General features: G+C 33.1%; 1 protein-coding gene across 5 annotated transcripts in view; it reads left to right on the top strand.

The window, feature by feature from the left end:
- LOC105220076 (neprilysin-3) overlaps positions 1–16,778 on the top strand; it is a 307,341-nt gene that overhangs the window by 67,841 nt on the left and 222,722 nt on the right. For all 5 annotated transcript variants that reach the window (XM_054226090.1, XM_054226088.1, XM_054226089.1 and 2 more), the window contains one exon: positions 11,764–12,148. In XM_054226090.1, the coding sequence (XP_054082065.1) occupies positions 11,764–12,148 (385 nt within the window). The remainder of the gene's footprint in view (positions 1–11,763; positions 12,149–16,778) is intronic.

Below are 16,778 nucleotides of genomic sequence, written 5' to 3'. Positions count from 1 at the left end.
TGATAACATCAAGATGTTTGACTGTTTAAACACTCTATCTGAGAAATCATCAGCATGAGCACGAAGACTTTGACAATTGAATGATATTATTGATAAACATTTTCTTGTGCTAAGAAACTCGAATAATTCTTTTTCTAAGGTGACAATTGGATTTCGACGTAATTTTATCATTTCATCTCGCAAAGCGCGACATGACCTGTCATTGCTTCCAATGCCATGATAAAATTTTTTCTGTTTGTTCACTGGGATAATGTAAATTTGGTGGTTGACAAACTTACGTGCAAATTAATTTCTTGACCTTATGTAAAAGGTTTTTAATAAATAAAAAACGAGTGTTTAGTCAAGCGACCGAAAAATGTCCGAGTCTTGGAAGAGACTGTTCTTTTATCTTTATTTTACTTACTTTTATACAATCTTGTTCTTAAGGCTAAGTACAAATATTCTTACAATCTAATAGTCATCTTTTAAACATATGTTCCACTTTAGATGCGCTACATGTGGTAAATGAAAGGTTCATCTTACAATCTAATGTGTGTGACGAATGTCCACTTAAGACCACGTGTGGTAAGTGAAAAGATCATCTTACAATCTAATGTGTACAACGAGTGTGTAACACGATTCTTAATAGTAGATGTGCCAATGACATATTGGACACATTTGTTTCGAAATTGTAAATATCTTATCGGTGGTGTTAACTCCCCCACCTCTAAATTGAAGCGTCCCGATTCAAAGAGGAATAGTACTTGATCCTTTCCATCATTTGATCAATAGGTTGGGCTTGCTCTTGCATTGGAATTTGTTCAATGTTAACTTTAACTTATGTGCTCTTATTTTTTTTGTATTTACAGGTTATCAATATTACTACTATAAGGCCCACAATTGTTATCAGACAGTAATTTACCATTTTACTTTTTTTTTTTGCCTCATGTCTGAGTTCTGTTATTTCTTGAATATTTTCAATGTTTTGAAAATGTATTTCTTCCATACTTAAGTTCTTTGTGATTGTAATATTAATTACTTTAACTGGATTTGGTAATAATTTTATAGTGAGAGGTTTACGATGTCTATAGACTAAGTTATCAATTTTAACATTACAATTTTCAAATTTTATTAAATAATTACCGTTAATAGTAAGGTTGTTAGAGTTACAGTTATGATAAATGGTTTTATTTTTTGCATTGATTACATAAATATGGTTTGTATCCATTTCTATTACTTTTGATTGGTTAACATTTTGAGCCTAAAAGATTTTAAGATTTGATATTATCTTTATGAATTGTTCTGTTTCTGTTTTGTATTTTAATTTTATTTCCTAAGTCTTCTACTACTATTTGTTTTTTATATTTGGGGTTTAATTTATTTCTTTCTCCAAATATTTTCTCATATATTATATCTCCCCTTTGATAGCTTTTTTGAAGCCTTTTCTTGTTATGATATTCCAGCATTTTTTCTTGGGCATTCTGTAACACATCTTTCATATTTTGGTGTGGTTCTTTATTAAATAAAATAGTGCAGGGCTGTTTGCCTGTTACTGAATGAATTGTTTTATTGTACTGTTGAACTGCTCTCATAATTGATTCAAAATTACTTATTAAGCTGTGTTCTTGTTTTAAACATCTAGAAATTTCTATTAGTGTTGAATGAACTCTTTCTATTTGTCCATTACTTGTACTGTGGCGTGGTGTACAATAATAAATTTGTATGTTTATCCTCTCCATTAAAGACTTGAACTGTATCGTACTTAAGCCTGGTTCATTATCGATAACTATACTTTTAACATCTGGAAATGTTTGTAATAGTTCTAAAATTTTTTCTTCTAAATTTGATTTATCCTCTATATATTTGACTATTAGAAATTTTGAATATGAATCAATACACGTAAGAAATTTAAGTTTTTGTGCGAAAAAGATATCTATATGAAGTTGTTCTCCCTCTTTCTCTGGTATTGGTGCTTCCCCTATTGGGATTAATTTCGGATGTCTTTCGTATTTATTATTATTACATATGTTACAATTTTTCGCATATTGCTTAAACTGTTTTATCATTAAAGGCCAATAATACTGCTGCCTAATTTGTGCTAAATTTTCCCTATAATTTCTATGTGCTCTATTGTGTGTTTGCTCAATTATCGTTCCCTGATCTTCTTTATTGCTTATATCGTTAGGGAATAGCTTAGTATATAGAAATTTTACTGTGGGAAATGTATCCTTAAAAATGTTTTTTATAGCATATAGCACCTCAGGTGTGCAAAATATTCCTGTAACTACTTTTGGGCTCACATATTCTTTTAGAATATCAATTATGTTTTCTGGTCTATCATACTCAATTAGAAATCGTTTATTATTAAAAGAGGAAATCGTCTCTAAGACAGTAATTCTTGCTCCATTATCAATTACTATTTGTTGCTTAAAGTGATTCAAAGGTTTTTTTGTTTCAAGAATTTGATACTCATCGCTACTTTCTGCAGAGTGTTGGGTTTCTATTAGTGAATCACCTGAGTCGCTCGACTCACATGAACTATTTAAATTATTTAAGATTTGTCTTGATAGTGCATCAGCAACTACATTTGTTGTCCCTGGTTTATAAATTATTTTTGGAGAAAACTCCTCTATAAAAGCTCTCCATCTTTTCATTTTAACATTAGGATTTTTTTCGGACATTGCAAATGCTAGTGGTTGATGATCCGTGTGAATTTCTAAATCTTTTACTGCATAAAGGTAATGGCGTAATGCTTTTAATGCCCAAACTATGGCGAATAATTCTTTCTCGTTTGTCGCATAATTTTCTTCGGTAGAATTAAGTGTCTTCGAAATAAATGTAATAGGTCTTCCGTCTTGGGATAAGACTGCCCCTACAGCAACATTGGATGCATCAGTAGTTAAAATTAATTTTTTCTCGAAATTTGGTTGAACTAATTCAATTTGTTCCTGCAACGCTCTTTTTAAGGTTTCACAGGCTGCTATGCCTTCTTGTTCAAGATTAATAATTGTTTTCTTAGACATATACTGCGAAATTTGACCATTTTCCCCCTTTAAGTGTTTTGTTAATGGTTTAGCAATTGTTGCATAATTCTCTATAAATTTCCTATAGTATCCCGTTAATCCTAAAAATCCTCTAAGTTGTCGTAACGTCTTAGGATATGGGTAATTTTTTATTGTTTCTACTTTTTTGGGATCAGTTTTTATAACCTTATGAGATACAACGTATCCTAAAAATTCAACTTCGGTTTCTATAAATTTTGATTTTTCTATAGATATTTTCATATGTGTTTTTTTGAGGGTTTTCACTATATATTTCAAATGGAATATATGTTCTTCTAGGGTTTTTGAGTATACTATTATGTCATCAACATATACGTGACAAAATTTTCCTATACATTCGTGTAATATATTATTCATTGCTCTCTGAAATATACTTGGAGCATTTTTAAGTCCGAATGGCATTCTTAAATATTCATATTTTCCGTTATTTACAGAAAATGCTGTTTTCTCTATGTCCTTTTGCTCCATCAATATCTGATGAAATCCAGACTCTAAATCTATTGTGGAAAAGTATTTCGATTCTCCCAGATTAAAGAGAATCACCTCAGGATTAGGCATTGGATATCTGTCGGTTATAGTTTTTTCATTTATTTTTTTAAAGTCAATGACCATTCTTAATTTCGGACTTCCGTCTTCATTTATTCCTTTTTTAGGAACGACCCAAACGGGAGAATTATATGGGCTTTTACTATGTCGTAAAATTCCTTTTTCTAGCAAACTTTCGATTTCCTTATTAACAAAATTATTCGCAGATATTGAATAAGGATATTGTTTTGACCATATAGGTTTATCATCCTCAGTCCTAATTTCTGCTTTAATATCTGTTCTAAAAGGTAAATCCATGTTCACGTTTTGATGATGATGATTAATTATTTTAATAACATCCTTTCTTAACAGTGTAATGCAGATATGTTTTGTTTCCTTATCGTTATAAGATAATTCGTTAGACATTTCAAAATTATTTATTTTTAAAATATTATGAGCATTTGCTTCATTTATTATTTGTTTATTCGTAGTATCATTTCTTATTTCATTTTGGCATGATACATTTTTTTCGATAATTTTGTCAGTATTAACTTTGATAGGTGTCTCAAGATGTTTTCGTCCCAAAGGGTTTACTATAATTAAGTCACTAAGAAAATTTATTTTCTCTGTTTTATTATCCCCGTAAATCAATGTTCTGTTTGGGATATCAATCGTGGCTCCGATTTTATTTAAGAAATTAATTCCAATTAAAAGATCGCTTTCTAAATTGTCAATTTCATAAAAACGTTCCTGTATACCCAACAGATTGATATTATGAAAGTGTTTTATTATAGTTGAACCATGAATGGTTCTTACTCTCTTCTTAATTACTAAAATGTTTTTATTATGATAAATTCCAGACCGTATATATGAGCTGGTTGCCCCTGTATCTATAAGAATTCTAAAGATTTGCCCCGTTTTTGTATCGGTTTTAATAACATAAGGCAAATCTGAGTTTACCCTAAAAAATGGTTCTCACCAATATTATTTATTCTTTGAATTTTTGGCTGAGGTTGTGTGCTTATTTGTGCACTTTCAATTAACCTCTTTGGTATATTGGTTGGTCGATAATTGGTCTGCCAATTATACCTGTTACTTCTAACATCTGGTTGGTTTATTTGCATAGCACTGGGCCTATTTGTTAATTGGATTGATTGATCCACTTCCATTGGTTCTGTATGATTGGAATATATCTGGTATGAATTATTTTGGTTGAAATTCCTTTGAGGGTACCTTAAATTATTCTGAAAATGCGGATATCTTCGATTAGCTTGAGGCTGGTTTCGTGAACCAATTTCATGGTTGTTTTTAGTAAATTGCAAAGCAAATTGGGATCGCAATTGATTTGAATGAAGTTCTTGTGCTTTTGCAAGAGCATTTGGCAAATCGGTAGGTGTGAACGTAAATAAAATTTGGTTTAAAGGATAATTTAAACCTGTTATAAACGTTCTAAGCGCGGTTTCGCGGTTCTTTATATTCAATTGTTTCGTGATCTCGGAATTCGTTCCGTGTGTCATAATGGTTTTATTAATTAATAATGTTAATTTCTGATTAACTTCATTATAGTAATCAATTAAGGATTTTGATCCTTGTCGCATAATACTCATCTCTTGGTCAATCACATGAATTGGCCTTCTATCTGCATACGCAAAATCTAATCTAGAGAATATGGCTTCTAGGTTTAATACTGTGCCATGATTAGTTAAGATATCGTTGGCATTGCCTACAATTTTGTTTCGCAATATCGTTAGCGCCCCAAAATATCTCCTACTTCCTTCTATATAGAGACTCATAGAATTTTTTGCAGCTTCTCTCCAGCTGACATAAGATTTGCCAGAGAATTCTGGTAAAGACTTTATTATATCTAAATTTTCATTGCATGATATAGAATCGTTAATTTTCTGAGTTTCATACTCAGTTACATTTGTTGCATTAGTTAATGCTTTTAATTGATTATTCAACTGATCTATCTCAGTTCTTAAATTACTAGTTTGTGTAGCTATTATTCTAGCTATATCTTCTACTGTAAAATTATTGACTGCCATTTTATCTTTTATTTATTTTATTTTTTTTTCAATTGTTTCTTTCTTTATTACCTATAGTTTCTGTTTATTAAATATTTATTGTTTTGATCCTTTCTGGGAAAGGATACTCTTTTATTCTGGAGGGTCTGGGGTTCAGAATCGCAGAATTGAGTTTATATTATAAACCGGAGGGTCCCCCTTGCGGTGGTGAATCGCGGTTTCAAAATATTTTGTTATCCGGCTGGTCGAGCCTTGGATTATGTTTTTATTTTTATAAAGCTTAAATACTAGTTGTTTGTTGTATTTTTTATATATTTAATGTATCAATAATATAATAATTAATATTGTTGTCTTATGTACGGTCAGTTGTACAAGAGGAATTAATATTTATAATAATTACTACTAACTTGTTGTTGTTGAAGTTGTTGTTATTGCTCTGCCTTTGGGGGTTGGAGCTGCTCCTTCAATTGCCAACTTATTTCTATGAGTTGACGTTATATCTTACGCACTTTAAAAGTATGTTGTTGTTCTTTTTATTAAAATTAAATTATTTATTTATCCACTTGATTTTGTAAATGGATTGTTCCAAGAAATTGTGTGTGATGTATCACTTTTTTAAAACAATTTAGTTGCAAATTTAAATATTTCGTTTTGTTTGCTGTTTTTTTTTTCGAAAATGGATTGATTGTGTTTTTTTTCACGTTGCTTTAGTCACAAATCTTGTCTGGCTTATAACTTTATAACTTGCGCACTTTAAAAATATGTTGTTGTTGTTCTTTTTATTAAAATTAAATTATTTATTTATCCACTTGATTTTGTAAATGGATTGTTCCAAGAAACTGTGTGTGATGTATCACTTTTTTAAAATAATTTAGTTGCAAATTTAAATATTTCGTTTTTTTTGCTGTTTTTTTCGAAAATGGATTGATTGTGTTTTTTTTTATTTTTTTTTTTTTTCTTTTCTCGCGATTTCGCAATACTTGTTTGCGTTTGTTTGTTTTTAAACCGAACCGTTTAAAACATTTTGGTCCATAGGAGTTTTTTTATTCCTCCTGGCAGGATCGCCAATTAATTTCTTGACCTTATGTAAAAGGTTTTTAATAAATAAAAAACGAGTGTTTAGTCAAGCGACCGAAAAATGTCCGAGTCTTGGAAGAGACTGTTCTTTTATCTTTATTTTACTTACTTTTATACAATCTTGTTCTTAAGGCTAAGTACAAATATTCTTACAATCTAATAGTCATCTTTTAAACATATGTTCCACTTTAGATGCGCTACATGTGGTAAATGAAAGGTTCATCTTACAATCTAATGTGTGTGACGAATGTCCACTTAAGACCACGTGTGGTAAGTGAAAAGATCATCTTACAATCTAATGTGTACAACGAGTGTGTAACACGATTCTTAATAGTAGATGTGCCAATGACATATTGGACACATTTGTTTCGTAGTTCAAATTGTAAATATCTTATCGGTGGTGTTAACTTGCACGCAAGAATGATAGAAGACAAGATTACGACAGGCGTTTACAGTTAGTTATTTTGAGTTTTGAGTTCCTGTTGAGTGACAAGTTTCACGACCCCGAACACGCGAGCAAAACAAAATTGCACGGTGGTACAAAACAATAAAACCAAAACAAAGAGCTGAAGTCAGTGCTAGTGCTAATTATTATTTAAAATTTTAAGTGAAAAATGTATTAATTTGAAAAAGAAGTCCGCAATGGCGGAATTAAACAACAATATTACAAAAAAGTCGTCTATAAGGATTTTTTTCTCACTTTTCCAACCAACAAAAAAGTTGGCAAAATGGCGAACTTTTTGTAACAAAACATATAATTTTAATTATAAATATGCATGATTATATTAGATCATTTTATAAATGAAGATTTTAAGAATTACGTTCATTGTGATATTTTATCAGCACATTATTCAATTTGGTTCACTATGTTTCACATTTCCGTTTTCCATTTGACAATTCTTCTGTTGCCTATTCCCATTCGTTGGTCGTGAACGCTCAACCTGTCGTAATCTTGTCTTCTATCATTCTTGACGTGCACGCATATACAAATGTAAGTTTGTGTGTTTGTTCAATGACATATAAACATGTACTTATGTATGTTTTGTAGCACATTTCTTGTAAAATCTTCGTTGCCACGGACAACAAATGACCGCAAATAGTAATTTTTTTGTCACAGACTTGTAATCAGTGTCGCGTTTTCGCAGGCAAAGAGGTCCATGTCCCCAACTCATATTATTATGGATTGATTTATGTCCTGATTCTTACTAAAATCAATTGTAGTACATTGATATTTGGCTTCATATATTAGTAGAATATTTAAATACATTTAACTATTTATATTTGCTATTAGCAAGTCAATACTATGCAATACATATTTTGCGCATTTATAATTACGGAGGGATCACTTGAAACGACTTTGTAAAGCTCGATGTGTCGAAAAATTGATGGCCGCCTGCGCGACGCTACATTGCGTTGTTGGTAGAAAATCGGCTTGCCGTAAATATGTATGAATATATATGAGCATGCAAACATATCGACATACATTTTTGGCGCTTGTTGTTTTTTTAGAACATTGCTTTCGATTTTTGGTGGTTGACAAACTTACGTGCACGCATATACAAATGTAAGTTTGTGTGTTTGTTCAATGACATATAAACATGTACATATGAATGTTTATGCATAATGTTGCTGTTGCGCAACAATTATCACAACTTTTCCGAACTCGTATAAGAAGTATAACTTCAAAAATATATGAAAAGTGGAAGTACGCAATTTAATAACAGAACAAACCTTTGAGCATTATACAAGGCAGCAGGCAAAAAATGTACCGTAAAATCACATGAAGCAAACAGTCGACGCTAGCTGCAGCTCACCGAAAGCAATAGCAACAGGAATCAAAATCAACAAACAGTCGAGTACATCAATTTTTGCGACTGCCGACGACTGCCAAAAATCGACGCTAGCTGCTGCTCACAAAAAGAAATAGCAACAGAAATCAAAATCAGCAAACAGTCGAGTACATCAATTTTTGCGACCGTAACTGCCGACATTCGACACTTGCGTTGCTACGACTTATGATCAGGATCGAAAGCAACAGCAAAGCAAGAAGTAAAAAAATTAAAACGGCGACTGTTGCTGCTATTTGATTTTTTCCTCTGCTTTGACTGTGTCTTCGGTTTTTTCCGAAGCAGATGCCAATGTCATAGCTCATTTTAAAAAGTCGCCGACAGTCGAAGCAGCAAAAAGCACAAATATTGCGACTTCGACTACAGATTTTTAAACACTGGTTCTCCTTCAAATCTGCTTCAACAGAAATCTGCTGTACGTAAGTCAAATAAAGCGCTTAAACGCGAGGAAGAATACAACACTGAAAATTATATATATACTCCCTTTGGAAAGCCCAAAAGTCTTTTAGGCCACCAGTAGACTCCAACATGCCTATAAGACAGTCGAATGGTAATTGGGCACGTTGTGATGAAGAAAAGACACATTGCTTTGCAAATTACTTAGAAAAGGTATTTCAACCCAATTGCCCAAATAACACTTTTTTTCTATTAGAACGTCTAATGATAATATTACTCCAAAAATGTTTATTGAGTTTCCGAATACTGCTAAAATAGTGCACTCCCTGCTCTTTAATGCAATTCTTGGTTTCGGGTACTATCCAATTTCGTGGAAAAAGTCGAAGATCATTATGGTAGGTAATCCTAGGAAAGACTTAACACAGCCGTCTTCCTCTAGACCAATAAGTCTCATACTCCGTATTTCCAAAATATTCGAAAAAGTTTTAAGAGCAACAAATTTAAATTGGCTTTTAAACAAAAATTCTAAACTTAGCCTAGACAACAAAGTTCTGTTATACAATGCATTCATAAAACCGATTTGGATGTATGGTAGTCAACTGTGGGGTACGACCTGTGCAACCAACATTGATATATTTCAGAGATTCCAATCTAAAATGCTTAGAACAATCACGGGTTCACCATGGTAATTACGTAATGAAAATATCCATAAAGATCTTGATATTCCTATGGTAAAGGAGATGGAGAACAGCAGAAAGAAATATATTTCTAAACTTCGTGAACATCCAAAGATCTACCAGCCCATTTGATCCATATTATCAGCAAAAAGTCCAGGGTTCTCATTTACTACTCCGTAGCAGTAAAATTTCTAGAATTATTGCTATGCTATCGCTACCGCTCTCACTTTGTCGAGAGCCACAGCATAGCCTTAGCATAACAATGTAAAAGTATGTGCTCTACTCTGCTCCGAGTTTTGTTAGGCAAAAAAATATAGCTGGAGCGGGAGCAAAAAATTAAATTCTGCGCTATGCTCGGCGTAGCGGTAGCAAAAAATTTGGAGCGGTAGCACAGCAGAGCTAATGAAAATTTTCATGTGCTACAGCTCTCGCATGTGTTTGTTGTTTTTTTTCTTTTTCTTCAGAAATCTTTTCGAAGCCTTGCACAGAGCATAAAATTCATAGTAATTGAGTATTGTAATACATTTGGAATAGATCAAAGTGTATTCAACAAAGTGAACTAAGTATATGACATTTCATTTTTTTTACCCGAATTTGACATGTTCGTTGCCATTGATTTAACCCTTACATTTATTCAAAAATTCAAATTTTGAAATTCAAAAGTAAACCAATTTCAAACCAAAAAAAATATTTTTTAAATGAATAAAAGAAAATGCCGAATACTTTCTGCTTATGCAAAACAACTCATGGAAGCAATTTACTAATGTTTTGTGCTCCAACTGACAAATTGCAAACAATTTTATCAATGTATATTAAATTGTTCAAGATAAAAAAGACGGGTTAATGTAAACAAATACATGAATTGTTTACTATTTTATTGTCAAAAACGGGTATGTCAAATACTTAGTTCACTTTGTTGAATACTCTTTGCAATAGATGATATACATACTTGTAGATCAGCAAACAGCAGAACAGCAAAAAAGAAAAAAACAACAAAACACATGCGAGAACTGTATCACATGAAAATTTTCATTAGCTCTGCTGTGCTACCGCTCCCAATTTTTTGCTACTGCTACGCCAGAGCATAGCGCAGAATTTATTTTTTTGCTCCCGCTCCAGATATAGTTTTTTACCTAACAAAACTCGGAGCAGAGTAGAGCACATACTTTTACATTGTTATGTTAAGGCTATGATGTGGCTCTCGACAAAGTGAGAGCGGTAGCAAGAGTAAAATGAAATGCTACGAGAGTAGCGTAGTTTTTCAAACGCTGACATCATCACATATGGTATATGATTGCCTATGTAATTCCTAAACCGATTTACTTTCATAACTTTATTTATGGCTTAGTTATGACACTTTATGTGTTTTCGGTTTTCACCATTTCAGTGGACCACGAAAGCAACCTCAGGGTACCAAGGAATATGTATTCCAAGTTTCATTAAGATATCTCAATTTTTACTCAAGTTATCGCTTGCACGGACAGACAGACGGACGGACAGACATCCGGATTTCAACTTCACTCGTCATCCTGATCATTTATATATATATAACTCCATATCTAACTCTTTTATTTCTGGGTGATACAAACAACCGTTATGTGAACAAAACTATAATACTCTGTGCAACATGTTGCGAGAGTATAAAAATCTGCCTACGTGTTAAAGTGCAACGTACCATCAAAACACCTAATTTGCTTTTTTATAGCATATTGTTAGGCTTTAAAGACCAGATTCGATAAAATAGGAAATGTTAAAAAAAAAATAAAATAATTGTCAATTCTGCCGAGTTAAACACCTCGAATATTAAGAATACCTATATAATATTGTGTATACATACATATCGAGCCTTTACCGCCATTTTAGCGTAAGCGACAAAAACCAAACTTTACTGGAGAAGGTTTTTTTAAATACTTTTAACCATTAATGTGGTAGTAATTTAAATTTTTTTTTCAATTATATATGTAAATGTCTGAAAAGCATTAATGTATGAGAAATTTTAAATTACTACCACATTAATGGTTAAAAGTATTTAAGAAAAACCTTCTCCTGTAAAGTTTTGTTTTTGTCGCTTACCCTAAAATGGCGGTAAAGGCTCGAAATGTACATAGTATGTACACAATATCTTATCACAAAATCCACTGTATAAAGTTATTACATTTTTTATATTTTATTGCAGAACGCTACTCTGGAATGGATTTGTTGCGCACCTTGTATTTGGTTGCGCACTTCTACAACCGTTCATAAAATTGCTATAACGGCTGCTACAATTTTGGTAACGTCTTTATTAGTTGCATCACCTATACTATTTTTAATAAGTACAGCTCCTTCGCGCCTACCAAAAGAATGCTTTTCCAGCGCAGATGATTGTGTTTCAACGTCTCCACCTCCTCCATTGGAATGCTCAGAAGAACTATGTCACGCTGTTGCTGCCAGTATACAAGGAAACATTAATTGGAATATGGACCCCTGCACAGAGTTTAAAAATTTTAGCTGCTCAGAAAATTTTCGTACTGCAAAGGCATTTCGAAGCATTCAGGGAGCAGTTGACACTCAGATGCAATGTATGTAAATATCTCTATTCGGTTAATTTCATATTTAGTCAGAAGTTACAACTTACAGTGGTCGGCAAAAGTCTGTGTACGACTCATATTTTTGATGCTGAAATTAAGCAGGACTTGCGGACATGCTGACATAAGTTGCCATGTTGATTAATATACAATAATGTTATGTATATAAATTAATTTAAGTTTGTGGTATGTCCCACAAGTACTCCCCTTGTTTGAGAATGTTATCGAAATTGTTGATACAAGAAAAATTGGTCTTTTAGTATAAGGCGTAGAAAACTTAAATCTGATTCTAATAAGTACTATGACTATTTAAGTCGGGTTGTCCGATCGTTGTGTTGTTGTCTTCGTCGTTGTTCTGCACCTTATTGTCGTTGAAGTGATCGGGTTGTGCGCTACCGATTGTTGCTGTTGGTTTTGTTTCGTTTGTTGTCTGCGGTTGTGATTTTGTGTGATGTTCCACCATTCCATTCGACTATAGATGAAAATTGGGGGAATGTCTGATGCCGAAGAGACTGTGTTCTCTAATCGGTTGTGATCCGAAGCGGCTTGATTGAATGATTTGCTGTTGCATACGGATGTGACGATTGTTGGATGAATACAGTTGCAGATGTACTTCTTTGTTGTTGTTGACGCTGTGGCCGTTGTAATTGATATGTTGTTGCTTTGAGCGATGTTCCACCATTCCATTCGGTTCTAGATGAAAAGTGGCGGAATGTTTACTGCTGCAGAGACGAGCATCCCAAACTCTGATGCGTTGTAGCTGCGCGATCTTGATGAAGTTATACGTTGTTGTTGTAGTTGGTGCTGTAGACGTTGTATTCATTGTTTGCTGAGTGTGATTGTGGCTTTGGGTACGAAGTAGCGTTCCACCATTTCGTTCCACTTTGCATGGAAAATGATGCGAATATGTTTACTGCCGACGGAAGAGCGAGAGCGTTAACATCATCATCGTTAGCATCCCTGTGGTTTATGTTGCTAAAGGTCTTCTGATTGATTTGCCTGCTGTCTGAAGCGATGATATCGCGTCTTCAGACATGGCGGAGAAATTTTGACGATTTGCTATCACCATCGAGAAGCTGTTGTGCGTAATCTTAGAAGAGCATAAGGCGATCAGAGGTGACAGAGTGGAAAGCGATTGATGAGCGTCCCTTTGAAGCGAGGACGATACTGTTGGATCGTGCCTTGGCGTTGAGATGCGACAGAGCATAGTGATACTGCGTAATTTCATCGGAGTTGCCGGCGAGATGAAATTGTCCTTCGAGTAAGACGAATTACAGGCTGGTTGTTCAGAGTTCAGAAGTAGACACAGTACACTGCACTGTTGATCAAGTTGACCAAGTTAGATGGAAATTTTAGCATGCCCTAAAATTCCACGTGCCTCCAATTGGTTCTAGGACGAGCGATTTGATGCTGCTCCAATCCGTAATCCGGATTGCCGTTTGACTTTTTTATGGACCAAATAGAGTAAAAATAGACCAAACCGAAGAGTCTTCTCCGCACTGTGAAAGAAAAAAAATAAAATTAAATAATTATCGCTCATTTACATGAATAGTTTCATAACTCAAAAAACACGATTTTCTAAAAAATGCATTCTGATGCGTAGAAAACTAAACAGTTCAGATAAGAATGTGTCGTTTTTCCACTTGTTATGTCGCATTATTTTTAACCACAATAACGACACATCTCAGTTGTGCCAGAATTAGTCATGCTTTTTTAGAACATATTGTCTATTTTACGTTAAATTGACATTGATGAAAAGAAAATTAAATTCTTCCTAACATTTTGAAATTCAGCAATAACGACACATTTAATACATAATTCAAGAAATATACATTCACTTTTTTACATTTTATTAAACAAAAAATTAAAAAAAATTGTTTGCCGACCAAATGTAATGAGGGTGCCCCTTCGAAGAACATAGTATATACATATATACAGTGGCGAGCAAAACCGTTCGTTTGCATTTGAAGTGCCGTAAATTTTTTTAAGACAGCTCAAATGTTATAAAAATTTCAGGATAAGTTTATTAGTTATTGTATAATAAAATAACATTTAAAAAACGAATCCATTAACAAACACGAAAAAGATATACAACAAAAACTAAAAAAACTCATTCAGTACTGTTTTGCTCGTAAAGAGTAAATGGCTTCAAATTACATTTTTTAATACTTTTTCTGAAGACTTTTGAGTTTAATTAAATTTTCTAGACGTCGGGGCATATTCTAATTCAATTTTCAATTATTTCCTTTGGTATGCTTATCCATTCGATCAATAGTTGTTATCAGCTGTGGGCATACCCCCATGTTCGGGAAAAGAACTGCAAGGAATCGTTTTCTTAGTCACAAAAATGTTCAAAGCTATTTTTAACAGACTAACAATTTTAGTGATCGAAAAACCACTTTTTGTCCCATATAAACGACATTTGGTCCAACTTCGAATCAAAATTTTCACATTTTGTATGGATACATTGATTCCAATGTTTATGCAAGCGGAAATTAACTAACGATTACAGCTAATCCACCCTAAATTGTTGTAGTTTCAAAATATTAAATCGACAAAAGTAACTAATCATTTATTACTAGGTTTTACGACATCTAATCATATAAAGTGTAACGAGGACTGAATGAGTTCGTTTTAGATTTGGTAGGACTATTTTTTAATTTAGTTACCGAAAAATTATGTATATCAGAATATGTATTATACATAAATACAAATTTAGATTCAAAATCCTTTCGACAACTAAATTGCTGTAATGCATGTAAAAGTTCAATTATTTTTCACTATGAAAAATTATATTGACGCACCGCGTAGTTTTTCCAAATTTCATAGCGGTTTAGTGTTACCTGATTCGAAAACTTTGAGAACAGTCGTGAAACCAATTAGCAACGCTGCTATTGAATATTATTGAAACGATAATGAAACAAGTAAGGCTAAGTTCGGGTGCAACCGAACATTTTATATTCGCAATTTATTGATATAGTTTTTTTAAGACATATTCGGCATAAAGTCCAATAGAATAACGAAAATCGTCAAATATAGTATATGAGGGCTGAGGTAACTCCTGAACGAATTTCATTCATTTTCACTAGAAAGGTGCACTATATTCAAGACTATACGCTCACTTAATTTTGCTAAGATATCTCACATATTAACCCATACATATATGCGGAATAAAGCCCACCGTATTTTTGAAAAACCTATAAATAGGTATATGGGAGGTAGGAGATGTTATGACCCGATTTTAATAGTTTTAGGATCAGAAAACTATTTGAAGAAAACAATTTTCTCTGAATTACATTAAATTATCTAAGAGATTTACCCATAATTTCGGTTAAAATTTACCCTTAGGAGCTGAGTTCAACATGTTCAATATCTGTGGACTTCGACATTTTTTCACAAATGAAGCCAGAGATGATATAAACTATTTGTGTAAAGTTTTATTCCGCTATCTTCATTGGTTACTTATGTATATATTATAAAGTGAAGGAATGAGATGGAATTCAAAATTGAGTCGTGGTTGTGAACCGATTTCGCCCATTTTTTGTCCGTGTTATCAGGGTGTCAAGAAGATATTATATACCGAATTTCTTTGAAATCTGTCGAATAGTTCCTGAGATATGGTTTTTGACCCATAAGTGGGCGATGCCACGCTCATTTTCCCTTTTGTAAAAAATCTGAGTGAAGCTTCCTTCTGCTATTTCTTATGTAAAATTTTGGTGGGGTACGTAAGAGAATCGACGGCAGAAAGTTTGGTTTATATAGCTTCATTGGTTTGCGAGATATATACAAATAACCGATTTGGGGGCGGGCCACGCCCACTTCCACAAAAAATTACATCCAAATATGCCCTTTCCTAGTGGGATTCTAAATTTTACTATTATAACTTTATTTATGGCTTAGTTATGACACTTTATGTGTTTTTGGTTTTCGCATTTTCGAAAGCAACCCTCTCACGGTCCCAAGGAACATGTGTTCCAAGTTTCATTAAGATATCTCAATTTTTACTCAAGTTATCGCTTGCACGGACAGACGGACGGACAGACATCCGGATTTCAACTCCACTCGTCATCCTGATCATCATATATATATAACGCCATATCTAACTCTTTTATTTCTAGATGACACAAACAATAGATATGTGAACAAAACTATAATACTCTCTTTAGCCACTTTGTTTCAAGAGTATAAAAACGCTGTTCATTTATTCGATAAAGAAGGTTTCAAAAGGGACCATTTCACAAAGTGAAGGTCCAATGGACCAAGAGAAAAATTTACCAAAACGGCAGCCGTCGTTGTAAGGCGTGCGACCACATTCACGCTTATGAACAAAAATCACTATACAAAGTGCTCGATAGCACTATAGTTTGCGAAATAGTTTACGAAATTCAAATTATTATACTTAACAAGTAAGGAATGGTTAAGTTCGGGTGCAACCGAACATTTTATACTCTCGCAATTTATTGATGTAATTTTATTAATATATCACACAATTTGACCCATATATTCGGCATAAAGTCGAATAGAATAACGAGAATCATCATATATGGTATATGAGGGCTGATGTTATTACTAAACCGATTCCACTAATTTTTCCCACCTAGCTACACGATATACAAGACGAAAT

The sequence above is a fragment of the Zeugodacus cucurbitae genome, chromosome 2 (assembly GCF_028554725.1).
Source record: "Zeugodacus cucurbitae isolate PBARC_wt_2022May chromosome 2, idZeuCucr1.2, whole genome shotgun sequence".
Classification (NCBI taxonomy): domain Eukaryota; kingdom Metazoa; phylum Arthropoda; class Insecta; order Diptera; family Tephritidae; genus Zeugodacus; species Zeugodacus cucurbitae.
The sequence above is the reverse complement of the archived record's forward strand: the minus strand, read 5'-3'. Positions and strand labels throughout refer to the sequence as shown.